Below are 14,847 nucleotides of genomic sequence, written 5' to 3' on the forward strand. Positions count from 1 at the left end.
GAATATTGAGGTCCTGTGGGGCCCCATAGGTCTAGCACATGTTGGCCACATACAAAGAACAACTATTAGAAGTTTGTGCCATTAGGCAAGCCTTCTCATCCATTGTCTCCTAGAGTCAATTGTGAGTGTGAGTGTAGTTTTGGGCTTCACTTGTCCATCTCCTAGCACCTCGTTGGTATGATTTCGTTAGTCTTTCTAACAGGAAGGAGCATACCTCTTCTTTTTCTGAAATAGCAGGAGTATTTGAAGTGCTGAGAGATATGACTGCCCCTCCACTACCATGAGACTGGAACTCAGGACTCCTAATTAGGACTTGCCTTCTCCTATCGCTATACTTCTCCCTTCTGGCAAGTCCAAACCATAAGGCAGGTACAGGGTTGCCCTTTAAAAGTAGAAACTTCTGCAGTTATCAGTAATGTGACTGTTCTATCGTGGGTTGTGAACTTTTCATCGACCCTCTTCATTTGGGGTATCTTCTTAATATATTCTAGGATAGAAGCAATGGTATATACATAACAGGGTAAAAAAAACAAACAAAAATGACTCTTGGCTTTTCCCCCTAATGGTACTGAGTCTTTTCCTTGTGTCTTGCTTCATAGGTGGGTCTTTTCAGCTTCTCATCTAGGCAAACATTTCCATATGTGTCCAAGTCCCCTCTTCTGTGCTTCTTCCACAATTTAGCCCTGTAGATATTGGAAGAACCCCATGACCCCCCTGAACGTGAACAGAAGGTCTTGAGAGGAAGTAAGCTATTTTAGGAGTGACACTATTAAAACTCTAAAGGAATTAAATGAGAATCAGTAAGAGATCACCTAGAACAGTGCCTTGGGAGCTTGGAGGCCCTGAGTAACTTACATGAAATCAGAGTCCTGCAACAGGAACCATTTCTAAGATTGAACTGTGCAGCAAAATAGAGTCCAGTCCGTCTCATGGCCTTGAGTCTCATTTGACTCTGTTCCCATCCATAGTTTTCCAACTCCCACTGTAGGTGAGGAGGGACACACAGTAAAGGGCTGCATAATTTTTAAGCACATTGTTGCCTCTCTGCTTCGATCACCTTGAGGTGGCCACACATCCAAATTGCCATTGGCATTTCAAGGTGTCGTAGCTCTTGAAGGCTATCCTTTCCCTGCTGCAACCACTGCCTTTTCCTTTTTCTGCTGTGTTTCTTTTGTTACCCTAGAGTGGTTTCCCGTCCCTGGAAGGAAGTTATAGACGCTGATACATGTTTGTGTATTTAATGAGTGCAGTATGGAAGTACGGCCATTGGGTGGCGCACTTCATCAGGCTTTAATGAGGTTGTTGTATGAATTATTTATAGAACAGCCATATCCAGGTTTGGGTTTTGGCTGTAGAGGACAGGCAAAGTACATCATTCATGTGTAATTTTAATTTGAGAATACTATTCTTTCAAGGGAAAACGATAACGTGATCAGTGGTATTGCTAATGTCCTGTTTTATATAGGGTCAGTAAGCTGAGGATGTCATTTTAAGCGACGTGGATAAGGGGATTCAGATTGAGTGCAGAGTCTGCCTTTTTATAGGGAGAAGTAAAGGTATGCAGGGGTTTGGTAAAATATACATGGCTTTCTTGGTAAAACAATGTTAAATGAGATAATAGGTTTAGTCAGCAGTTACAAAGGTCTCCTTTGTTATTTATCAAAACCTGAAGCTAGTAAGGGTCCTTGGGTCATGTAGTACAGCTTTCCAACACTAGATAAAATAAAGCCCATACTATCCAAGAGAATTTTTTAAAGTTTTAGTGGAATAAGTTATATGACCTAGCAGGGGCCCTCGAGGGGTCATTGGAAATAGCTTTGTGAGTTTCACAAACTAGCCAAGGGGATAGGAGGACACGCCGTGAGGAATAGGTTCAGCCAGGATGCAAATGGGCATAATCATTTAGCTTATTTCTGTTAAAGGAAATAGTCCTTTTTCTTCATTTATTCTGCATATATTTGAGTGCTTGCTGTATGAAAGGCAATGTTCTAAGGCAGTGATGGACTCAAAAATGAAGAATTTTATGGCAGTCAGAGTTCTGTATGTAAGTATCCCCAATACATGCTAGGTTTCATATGTGCAGTTACAAACTTAAGGTCCAAAGTATCCATTAGCATAAAGACACAGGAGAGAATTAGTAGCTATAATTTATTTAGATGTTTAGAGACCCCTTGAATAAACTGTATATCAAAGGCTAATTATAAATAGTTCATGTTTTCAAAGGATAACAAAAAGAAACCATCCAAATTACACTGTAATAGTTGAAGGAGGGGAAGACAGACATTCTGATATGTTTAAAGGAATATTTGAAACAACAAACACAAGGTAGAAAGAGAAGAACAATTTTATAAGTGAATAAGATGGATTCAGCAGCCAGTATTAACATTTTAATGAGAGAGACTTCCAGAATGGAGAAATGAGGAGTGTGATAGACTCTTTCACCAACAAATAACCTAATTAACTGGAAAATATTATTAAACAAAACAAAACAAGCATCTGAAATTGTACTAGGGGCATACAGCAAATAAACATTCATTGAAGAAAATCTATGAAATTTCAGAGACAACTGCAAGGGTCTTCAGCCTTCAGCTTTGCTACCATCCCCCTTCAAGCTGTATTTTACAAAAACTTCTCAGGGAGTTCTAATCCAAATGGGTGTGGTCAAGAAGCTGGGGGCTCCCTCTTTCCCTAGCTCCCAGTGTGGAGCTGTGGTCTCCCCTGGGTTGGACAGGCCTCCGACATTTCTCAAGTGCCCTAGTTCTGTCTTGCAAAAACTCTATTCCAGGCCAACCCGGAATACTAGGTCTCTCTTCTCCCACCCAGCCCCCACTCAGGGTGGAAGCCCTCTCCTCAGGACAGCGTGCTGACAGTACTGGACTCCTGCTGCTCCAGCCCCAGCTTGCTTACAGGCCAGAGGTTCATGCCTAAAGTAGCAAGCCCCGAAAACATCCTGGCATCCACATTCATAAAGAAAATTTTCTTTTATGCCATTTTTGGACAGTGGCACCGAGGTTCTGCTTAGGTCAAGGGGCCTGAAAGATGAAGAACTCCTTCGCTCTACCAGAAGGACCTGACTTTTATGCGGAACAGATCATGAAGAATTCCATTTGTAAAAGCACTGTCAAAAATACTGGAAATCTGGTGCCTGGTTGGCTCAGTTATTAAAAATACTGGAAATCTTGGTAAGCAGTAATTAAGAGAGCTCTCATAGCTCTGTGATACACCTTACAACAAGTGAAATGGCTGAGCAGTCAGAAGTTTGCTAACAGAGAGAACCAAGGAGAAAGACAGTCAAGAAAGACCTCTCCTGGCATCACAGTCAACCCTGGGATTAGGAAGGCTGCACATAGGCACGAGGCTCCATTTCCCTGGAAGCAGTCAGGCTAGGACAAGAGGTGAACTTTAAGGCAGTCCTCGAGCCTCACGCAGATCAAGCAACAAAAGGACACGGCCCTCAGTGGCACTAGGGACTTAAGCACAGCCTCTGACTAACCACTGGCCAATTAATAAGCTTTTCTGACCCAGGGGCAATTCCTAGGAAACCAGGCTTAAAAAGAAATCACACATATCCTGGTAGACTGGAAGACTGTGTGCATGCTCAAAGTCGTGCCCTCCCAGAGGTGATTCGAGAGGGAAAATCCAAGCTGCTACTACCAGGCCAGATGTGGGGCCAAAACAGATTCCTTGAACTGTGATAGCAGCCTCCACGCCACACATACACCCAATGGGAGAGGGTAAAAAGCTAACTGGCTGTGGGGGCTTAAGCACAATCTGTGACCAGTAACTGGCCTATGCTGACCCAGGGGTGACTCCTACATGGCCAGGTAAGAGAGAAAAACCAAGAAGAAATCAATTTGTTCTACAGTGAACAGACAGACTCTCATACTTCTGCTCAGATTTCTTCTGCTCAGATTTCTTCAGCCAGGTCACTAAACAACCAAGCAGACAACAACATCAACCACTCAGGCATATGGGAGCAGTGTCCAGAGTTGCTGTTCTGTGTTATTAAAAATACCCAACTCTCAGGGCACCTGGCTGGCTTGGTGGAGCGTGTGACTCTTGATCTCACGGTTGTCAGTTTAAGCCCTCCGTTGGCTGTAGAGATTACTTTAAAATTTAAAAAAAAAATCTTAAAAATGAAAATAGCCAATTGTCAGGAAAAAGTCATGAGGCATGCAAAGAAATAGGAAAGTGTGACCTGTACATAGGGGGAAAAAAAGAAGCAGATACTAGAAAGTGCTCTTGAAGAGACCCAGATGTTGGATTTAGTAGACACAGACTTCAAGGCAGCCATTTTAAGGAAGGCATACCTGGGTGATGGGCATGAAGGAGGGCACATGATGGAATGAGCACCGGGTGTGATACGCAACTGATGAATCACTAAACTCTACCTCGGAAGCTACAACCAACCAACAAAAATAATGGAGACCACAGTCAGATCACATATTCATGGTAGTAAAAGAAGAAAGAGTGTCAAGCAAGAATCTTAAATCCAGTAAAACTATCTTTTTAGAAAATGAAGGTGAAATAATACATTTCCCAGATAAACAAAAGCAGATGGAATTTGTTTCTAGTAAAAATCCCTTTCAAGAAATACTGAAGGGGACACTTGGGTGGCTCAGTCATTAATTGTCTGCCTTCGGCTCTGGTCATTATCCCAGGGTCTTGGGATCGAGCCCCACATTGTGCTCCCTGCTCAGCGGGGAGCCTCTTTCTCCCTCTCCCACTCCCCCTGTTTGTGTTCCTTATCTTGCCATCTCTCTCTCTGTCAAATAAATAAATAAAATCTTTAAAAAAAAAGGAATACTGAAGGGAGTTCTTTAGGATGAAAGCAAGTGATACCAGATAGTAATTCAAATTCACATGAAAAATAAGAGTACTGGCAATGATAACTAATTCATTATAAAAGACAATATAATGGCTTTTTTCCCTGTTTCTATTCATTCATTCATTCATTTAGTCATTCATTTATTCATTTATGTATTTGAGACAGAAAGAGCCTGAGCAGGGGAGGGGCAGAGGGAGAAGCAGACTCCTCGCTGAGCAGGGAGCCCAACGTGGGGTTGATCCTAGGACCTCGGGATGATGACTTGAGCCAAAGGCAGGTGCTTAACTGACTGAGCCACCCAGGCACCCTTACTGTTTTATTCTTTTTTTTTTTTTTAAGATTTTATTTATTTATTTGACAGAGAGAGATCACAAGTAGATGGAGAGGCAGGCAGAGAGAGAGAGGGAAGCAGGATCTCTGGCGAGCAGAGAACCCGATGCGGGACTCGATCCCAGGACCCTGAGATCATGACCTGAGCCGAAGGCAGCGGCTTAACCCACTGAGCCACCCAGGCGCCCCTTTACTGTTTTATTCTTAACTAAATTAATTTAAAGAATAATTTCATAAATTAAGTGTATATATGTATATAATTTTATATATGTGTATAACTTCATTGTTGGGCTCATCCACAGATGTGAAATGTTTGACAATAACAGCATAAAGGAGGTGAGTGGAAGCAAAGCAGCAGTATACTGGAGTAAAGAGATAACACCATAGTAAGAAATGAAGAAAATTTCAAATGGAAAAATAAGGTTGATTAGCAGACTCTATAAACATTATAAATATGCAGTTGCTCTGCTTTCTTCTCTCTGCTTCCTCAAAAGGCATAACATTACATAAAGTAATAATTATAGCAATGTGTTGTTAGATTTATAAGTGTTAAACCGGAAAATATCCATATAACGTGAAAAAGGAACAGTAGAAGAAGAAAGGAACAAAGAAGGCATGGCACATATAGAACACAGCAAGCTAAATAGCAGATGTAAATTCTGTCATTTCCATAATAACATTAAATATGACTAGTTCAAACTACCCAATCAGAAAATATCAGATTGGATTTAAAATCCAAATATACAGGAGAAACACTTTAGATTCAGAGATATAAATAGGTTGAAAATAAAAGAGTGGAAGCAGATATACCATGCAAAAGCAACCATAAGAGAGCTAGAGTGCTTATGCTAATATCAGACAAAGTAGACTTCAAACAAAAAGATGTTACTAGATATTAGGAGGGATATTTCATGACAGAGTTCATCAGGAAAATGTAGTAATTATACCTATATGTGGACCCAATAACAGAGCCCCGCCAAATATATAAAGCAAAAGCAGACAGAATTGAAGGAAGAAATGGATATCAATAATACTTGAAAACTTCAATGGCCCACTTCCATTATGGGCAGAAGACCAGCAAGGAAACAGAAGAGTTGAAGAATGCCATAAACCAACTGGACCTGACAGAAATGTATAGAACACTTTATATTCTTCTGAAGTGTACATGGAGTATTATCCAGGATAAGACCCTATGTTAGACCAGAAAACAAGCCTCAGTAAATTGAAAGGATTGATAACATGCAAAAAATGTAGTCCAATCCCAATGGAATTCAAGTAGAAATCTACAACAGAAGAAATTTTGGGAAATTCACAAATATGTGGAAATTAAATAACAGACTAAAAAGCTTTTGCATAGTGAAGGAGACCATCGACAAAAAAACAAAGTAACTCACTGAATGGGAGAAGATGTTTGCCAATTTTATATCCAATAAGGGCTTAATATCCAAAATATATAAAGAACTTAACACAACATCAAAAAAACCCACAAAAAATTTGGCTAAAAAATGGGCAAAGGGCCTGAACAGACATTTCTCAAGAAGACATGCAAATGGCCAGCAGACACATGAAAAGATGTTCAAAATCACTCATACTAGGAAAAAAACAAATCAAAACCATAATGAGCTATCACCTCATACCTACCAGAATGGCTAAAGTTAACAACACAAGAAACAACAGGTGTTGGGGAGGATGTGGAGAAAGGGGAACCTCTTGTATTGTTGGTGGGAATGCAAACTGGTGCAGCCACTCTGGAAAACAGTATGGAGGTTCCTCAAGATGTTAGAAATAGAATGACCATTTGATCCAGTAATTCCACTGCTGGTGTTTATCCAAAGGAAATGAAAAGACTAATTTGAATAGGTCATAAGCAGCCCTGTGTTCATTGCAATGTTATTTACAATAGCCAAGACATGAAAGCAGCCCAAGTGTTTGTTGGTAGATGACTAGATAAAGAAGATGGGGTACACACACACACACACACAGTGGAATATTACTCACCATAAAAAATGAGATCTTGCCATTTGCGACAGGATAGGGTATAATGCTAAGTGAAATAAGTCAGATAAAAAAAGACAAATACTGTGTGATTTCACTCCTATGTGAAATTTAAGAAACAAAACAAACAAAAAAGCAGAGGGAAAAAAGAATGAAGTGATAAAATGGACTCTTAAATACAAAGAACAAACTGGTGGTTGCCAGATGGGTGATGGGGGGGAATGGGTGAAATAGATAAAGGGGATTAAGAGCACACTTATCTGGAGGAGCACTGAGTACTGTATGGAATTGCTGCATCACTATATTGTACACCTGAATCTAACATAACACTGTATGTTAACTGTACTTCAAATACATAAGTAGCCACTAAAAACTTTAAGAAAACAGTAAAGTGATTTCATTTACAGTAGCTTCAAAAATAGTCTTTAGGAATAAATTTAACAGAAGTGCAAGTAAGCCTTGTAAACTGAGAACTACAAAATATTTTTGGATGAGATTAAAGAAGACCTGAGTAAATGGAAAGACATGTCGTGTTTATGGATTAGAAGATTTGCTGTTGGGCGCCTGGGTGGCTCAGTGGGTTAAGCTGCTGCCTTCGGCTCAGGTCATGATCTCAGAGTCCTGGGATCGAGTCCCGCATCGGGCTCTCTGCTCAGCAAGAAGCCTGCTTCCCTCTCTCTCTCTCTCTGCCTGCCTCTCCATCTACTTGTGATCTCTCTCTGTCAAATAAATAAATAAAATCTTTAAAAAAAGAAGAAGATTTGCTGTTGTTAAGATGGCCATATTCCCCAAATTGAGCTACAGATTTGATGCAGTCCCCTATCAAAATATCAGCTGGCTCCTCTGCAGACAGACAGTTGAGGAGTACGACCAAAAAAAAGGAAGAAAATGAGAAGATGGGGTGCCTGGCTGGCTCAGTTGGTTAAGCGCCTGCCTTCAGCTCAGGAGTTCTGGGATCGAGCCCTGCATCAGCATGGGGCTCCCTGCTCAGCAGGGAGCCTGCTTCTCTCTCTCCCACTGCAACTTCCCCTGCTTGTGCTCTCTCTCTCGCTCTCTCTCTCTCTCTCTCTCAAATAAATAAATAAAATCTTAAGAAAAAGAAAAGAAAATGGGAAGAAACTAGCTATGTAGTCTGAAAAGAATTCCTGGTGCTTACTAAATGAGTGAATACAGGTCTAGAATAAATATCAGTCCCTAAAGGGGAAGATCAGACCTTTACTTACAGAACTGCTAAGTACTTCTAGAACCACTAAGTAAAATCCACTTCTTTTTCTGTCACATAATAGTTTCATTTTTATTTCCTCTGATGTGCCAGGTTTTGTCCCTTCCTTCCCATCTAGCACAGCTAGTTAAGCTCTCTTCTGTCAAGGAGCTTATACTTTAGTAGTTTAGTAGGAAATTTATAAGACACACACAAGGTAAAAAAGAGGTAATATGTTATAATTGAGTGCTAAGGTGCTGTAGGAATTCAGAGGTAGTATTTGAGCCAGGCTTAGACGTGCAGTATTGAGTAGGAGAAGGGCATTCTAATCAAAAGAAGCAGCATAAGAAGTCGCGGGCATTTCTTTTGGCTGGTATATTTGAAGGGAAGTAATGAGAGAGAAAGCTGGGGCCAAGTGATGTCCCACCCCTGCCCCTGACTAGCTACATGACCCTGACAAAGTTAACTTCTCTACATCTGAGCATCCTCTTTAACCAATGCAGATAAACATACCACTTACCTCAGGGTTTTTGGGAAAACTGAATGAGACCATGCACATTAAGCATTTATCATACTGTCTGGCGTGGAGTAAGTGCTCAATAAAGGTTTCTTAGGTTTTGGAATGGAATACCTAACTAAGGCGTTTGAGCTTTTATGTTGTGGGTAGCAATAAATAAAGATTTCAAATAAGGGTGTAACATAAACAGGGTAGCACCTTAGGAAGATTAGTAGCTTGGCAGCAGGTGGTCTGTCAGTGAGATAGAGAAGGGGAGGCTGGAGGAAGCCATTGCAGTAGCTCAGGACAGGGAATGTGAGCTCGACCCTGAGTATTGATAGTAGTAAAACTATATAAAATCACTGAGAGTTTGCTGGTGTCATAACACAAATCAGACATAGGAGAGGGAATGGGTTTGACCTTGTCAACAGAAGGCCAGTTTTCTACATCCTGAGACACCAGTGGGACAGGCAGGAAGGGTTGTGCTGGGTGATTGGAAATTCCATACTAGAGATCAGGGCTGGGGGAATGAGCAGAGGTTATAGCCCAGAGGTGGTATGAGATTACCAAAGAAAAGAAATACAGGGAGAGAGATAAAGATAGAACCCTTGGAGACAGCAAAAGGAAGAGAAAGCGTATCATTTGACTAATTGCCTTTCATAGAAGTGTGGTCTTGCTATCTGGGATCGTGTACCCTTCCTTCCTACCTCTGAACTGACTGACTGACTCTTCCTCCCTACCACAGCTAAATGGGCCCTCTGCAGTGGCCCTTTATGCAGGTTCTAGATGAATGCATTTGGTCTCACATTGCCCCCAAATATTTTTGCTTTCCCCCTAAGGTTGACACAGCAAGACCTATTAAGAGGCAGACCAGTTTTCTTTCTGGGTGAACACTAGTTTCAAAGAATGTTCAGGGCGCTGTAAGAAGCTAAGGTTTGAAATGTCTTACAAACGTTCTCAGAGCTTGCAAAGAAAAGTGGGCAGCCTTGAAACATTGTAAGGTGACTGATGACATGCCTGACTCTTTCTCATTGAAAATTTGAAATTTGATATTTACTTTGAAATTTCCGCATTTTCTGCAGGGAGGACAAAATAGTTATGGGGTAAAAACGAGCTGGTGTGCCGGGGGTGGGGGAGGGGTCCTGTCCTACTGCAGGATTTTAAATTGCCTGTGGATTTCACGGGTGCCAGTCATTTCCTTAGTTCCTTCACCACTTAGTGCGAACAGAAGCCAGAAATGGAAGGCAATGGTGCGATTACTCTCCTGCACTTTCCTGAAGAAACGAGGGCGCGCCTGCGCGCCTGTTTGCCCTGACAGAGGGCAGTTCTTTTACCCGAAGAGGGAAATGATTTGAAGTGGCCGATTTCACTTGTTTGTTTCTGACTAGGGCCTTGTGTTTTAATTAACTCTTATAAGTGAATAATGGGCTATAGCCACAATCCAGTTGGCTGGCAACGAAACTGCATGGTGTTCTGTTGCAATATAAAAAATGTGCCTAAGTCTTTGATACTGGGAGGTTTTCGTGACACTTTAAAATTAACGAGCTGGCTCAACTTTCCTCCGCATACTCTACTAGGCTTTTTATGACCTTTTTTTCCATTCTCGTGTTAGGGGATTTTGTGTGTGTATTCGTGTGTGTGTGTGTGTGTACTTCTCCCTTTCCTTGCATTTTGGAAACTTCCAAGTCAGGCCGGTTTCAATCCTATTTTCAGAATTCTTACCAAAATCAACTTGGTCTTGCTATATCCAGAGACTGACTCTCATACTTTTTGATTTCATCTCTCCATTCAGACTGGTTGCTAGCTCAGCAAGGTGCACGAGTGAAGGCTTTGGAGTTCAGGGGTAGAGTTGTGTTTTCCTAACCGGAAATGATCTGTGGATAACAGCTAGGGTCAGTTCTAATGCAGGAAGTTTGGAGAGAGGCTGCATGGGATAAGAATATACCTAGCTTGTATTTTGACAGCTTAACATTTAATTCCCTCTTCTTCTTGCAGTAAGTACAAATGGATCCTGGGAGAGGAGCCGGTGGAGAAACGAAGAAGGCTCCAGAATGAGATGACAACACCTCCTCTAGATTATTCCATGCCTGGCCCTTATAGGAGGGTGGAGGCAGCTGTCTCCTACCCAGAAGGGGAGAACAGCCATGATAAATCCAGTTCGGAGAGAAGCACACCACCATACCTTTCTCCAGAATACCCAGATGCAAACAAGAATACCAGTCAGAGTAGGGAGGTGTCAGTCCTGTATTCAGGGGCCCAAGACCAACACCAGGGGTCCCTGCTCCCTGAAGAATTAGAAGATCAGATGCCAAGATTGGTAGCAGAAGAATCTAACAGAGGCAGCACAAATGTAAACAAAGAGGAAGTAAACAAGGGACCTTTTGTAGCTGTTGTCGGTGTTGCAAAAGGTGTTAGAGATTCAGGAGCTCCCATTCAACTGATCCCTTTCAACAGAGAGGAGCTGGCTGAGAGGAGAAAAGCAGTGGAATCCTGGAGCCCCGTGCCTTACCCCTCCGTGGCCTCTGGTCCCACCCCTGCCACAGCCGCTGGGGAGAAGGGCCGAGGTTCTGAGGAGGGCGGAGGTCGCAGTTCGCCAAAGATGAAGAACCAAAGAGAGCTGGAAGAACTGAAAAGAACCACAGAAAAACTGGAACGTGTTTTGGCTGAGCGGAACTTGTTCCAGCAAAAGGTTAGGGCATCACCTTCCCACTAGGAATAAGAGATCCTTGTAACCAAGAGACCAGAGAGTCGCGGCTCTTGACGATTTCCCGTTCTGAGGCCTTTCCACAACTGAAGCCATCGACTCATTCTGTGCCGTGTCTCAGACTGAATGAACCCGAGTGGGCTTCCCGCCCCTATCTGGGGATTGAGAAGGTCCCTCAGTGGAACGTGTATGGAGGAATGTATTAGGGACACATTTTGGTGCACTCCTAGCATGTGGGGGTCATTGAATTTCTGTTTCTTGGACTGCAGGTGGAGGAGCTGGAACAGGAGAGGAATCACTGGCATTCTGAATTCAAGAAAGTCCAGAGTGAATTGGTGACCTACACCACCCAGGAGACGGAAGGCTTGTATTGGAGCAAGAAACACATGGGCTATCGCCAAGCTGAATTCCAAATTCTGAAAGCTGAGCTGGAGAGAACCAAGGAAGAAAAGCAGGAACTTAAAGAGAAACTGAAGGAGACAGAGATGCACCTGGAAGTGCTGCAGAAGGCTCAGGTCTCCTACCGGACCCCAGAGGGAGATGACCTAGAAAGGTTAATTACTAGGGTTTAGTTATCAGCTTGTGAGTGCTAACGGGAAGCATCCCTTAGGACCCCCAGTTATTGGCCATAGCTAAGGGAGGAAGCCTTAATTAATTTAGAGGCCACCAAGGAGCGAGGAATTACTTAGAGAGCTGCAGTCAGTCTCCCTGCGTTTGGTGGCACCGTGCTTTCTTCTTTCTGTCTAGCTAATGGACACATCATTGTTGAGAGATGTAGGCCCATTTTTAAGGAGCTTCATTTTGTTCTGTTGGCTAATGACTTCATGTCATCTCTTCTGCCCCCTCACTCCATCATACAGGGCTTTGGCAAAGCTTACGCGGCTGCGTATCCACGTCAGCTATCTCCTTACTTCTGTCCTCCCTCACTTGGAGCTTCGTGAGATCGGGTTTGACTCAGAGCAAGTGGATGGGATCCTGTATACGGTGCTGGAGGCAAATCACATACTGGATTGAGCACCGGACTATACACTCTATATACCCTTCTGTACCCTACCCTACTCTACCCTACTCTACTCTACCCTACCCTACTCTACTCTTCTCTTGTCTTGTCTTCTCTTTTCTTTTCTTCTCTTCTTCATTCCCTTCTTCCTCCTCCTTCCCTCTCCCCCTCTCTCTCCATCTCTCCTCCCCCCGCCACCTTTTTATGCCTTATATAGAGAATCTTTGAGTAAATCCTGGCTGTCACTCATTCTGCTTCTTATTCAGTTTTGGTGTGGAGAAAGAGGCTAGTTAATAGGCTTTCAGGAGTTCCAGGAACAGAAAAGCAGTAATCACCAAGCCAGGTGACCTGAAAGCTTTAATTTTCATGATGTAGATACTTGGCCTGTTTTATATCCTTTCTGAAGTGGTTTGTATTCATTTAGGTTAAATCAGCCAACAAATACTGGGTCCAATGTGGTAGGTGTTTGGGGATAAATTAAGAAGTAGAATTCATGGCTTCAGCCTTCAAGCATCCAACAACCTAGTTGGAAGTGCAGAACACACGCCAGGTTCACTAACTGGTACAAGTGAGGGGTACAAACGTGATAGAGAAGTTCTGGGGAAGGAAGATGAAGGCAGGCATCACATCAGAAATGGGACCTAAACTAAGATTTGTTTAAAGAACAAGCATGACCACACTATCAACAATGGCAACAATGGTTGTTCTCTAGGGGTAGGACTATGGTTGATATTTTTTTTTCTTCTCGCTATCTTCCTGCTTTTTTCAAATTTTCTATATAAACCCATTATTCTTCTTACATTGGAAAAAAATAAATTGTTTTAAAAAAGAATGAGTAGGTTTGGATATAGATATCAGATGAGACTCTGTTGAATGTTTAAGGTAATTTTATATTTACAGTTCATGTCATATTTAGCATTACCTCTGGAAGAATAGCATGAACAAAAGCTGGAATGTGAAAGGGACATGTGATAGAAGTGATGGGTTAACGTGAATAGAAGTAAGGTTAAATCGTGACCCACCTACTCACCCTCACGTGGTATTTACACATCAATACATGCTCAGATTCAAAAAATATGTGCCACCAAACGGGGATTTCAGGAAGTGGGGAAGCCCTTTTAGAGCAGGGAGGTCTGTTTGCCAACCCTCAGAATTCACTACCCACCTGCTCCTCAGCCTAGTGCTGAGTAAGGGGCTGGTCTCATATTATCAGAAATAGTAAAACCTACACTCTTGTAAAAGTAGCTATTTTGTTTATCCATTGCTTTATTGTGTTTATATAGCGCTTACTCTCCAACGAGTTCAAGGTACTCCTCACAAGACAATGAACAATGAACACTTAAACTATGCCAGCAGTGAAAAACAAGTAAAGGAGAAGGAATCGAAGGGGATGGTGGGGTGGGCTCAAGCCATCGCAGTAAGGATTAGGAGGTGCAGACGGATGTTTGGGGTACTTGTTCTGGTTTCCCTGCAGAGTGACTTTGGAAGTCTCTCCCAAGCTTATTTTGCCTCCTTGGTGAGGAGGCCCGGCACAGGTACTCCAGGGAGACCAGAAGGCCTGGGGGGAGGCCCGAGCCAGGCCTCAGCATCAGAGGGAGTGCTGACAGTCTCACGTGTGTGCGCACATGCGCGCGCGCGCACACACACACACCCCCCACCCGGCCCCAGGCCCTCACCACACCACACCTCTAGCCTGCAGCCTGGTTGGTTTTCATGGAGATGTTAGGACTAGGCTATTGAAGGCCCCCATTGTCTAAATAAATATAAATGTTACTGAGAAGTGGGGCTGGGGGCGCATTTTTAGCTATCCTCTCAGTGATACTTATTCTTCGGGAGGCTGTGAAAAGCTGGGACTTGGCGCAGATCTGGACAATACGGATGGAAGGTGGTGTCAGAAGAATTTCAGAGCATTGAAGGTTCAGCCTGTTGGGAGGAGAGTGAGCATGTGTGAGTCGTGTGTGTGTGTGTGTGTGTGTGTGTGTGTGTGTGTGTGTGTCAAAGTAGGAAAGAATATGGGCAATTGGGCTTTAAAAAGAAAAATGTTGGGGGAAAAAGTTGGAAAATATGACTCCTCTTTACTAGTGCTTCCTCTGCTCCCATTTCCTAGACCCAACCCCATACCGCTTCTTCCAGCAACAGTTAGGTGTGTGAGTCCGTCTACTATGATACTAGAGCTGCCCCTTTATTATCTGTTTGCAGTGAGACCACACCAGCATGAGGCCCCTTCAGCCAATGTTAAAAGCCACAGTGGAGAGATTTGCAAGTGTCCCCCAGCCTTAACCAGAGCGTATAT

The 14,847-nt window shown here is 42.8% G+C and overlaps 1 protein-coding gene across 4 annotated transcripts in view; it reads left to right on the top strand.

The window, feature by feature from the left end:
* MORC4 (MORC family CW-type zinc finger 4) overlaps positions 1-14,146 on the top strand; it is a 53,095-nt gene extending 38,949 nt beyond the window's left edge. The window contains exons 13-15 of one of the 4 annotated variants that reach the window (XM_047716220.1): positions 10,846-11,539; positions 11,824-12,107; positions 12,415-14,146. In XM_047716220.1, coding sequence (XP_047572176.1) covers positions 10,846-11,539; positions 11,824-12,107; positions 12,415-12,568 — 1,132 coding nt within the window. In that variant the 3' untranslated portion in view covers positions 12,569-14,146. The remainder of the gene's footprint in view (positions 1-10,845; positions 11,540-11,823; positions 12,108-12,414) is intronic. The other 3 variants (XM_047716218.1, XM_047716219.1, XM_047716221.1) reach the window with 3 other exon arrangements.
* Positions 14,147-14,847: the final 701 nt, after the last annotated feature.

This window comes from Lutra lutra, chromosome X, assembly GCF_902655055.1.
Source record: "Lutra lutra chromosome X, mLutLut1.2, whole genome shotgun sequence".
Taxonomy (NCBI): domain Eukaryota; kingdom Metazoa; phylum Chordata; class Mammalia; order Carnivora; family Mustelidae; genus Lutra; species Lutra lutra.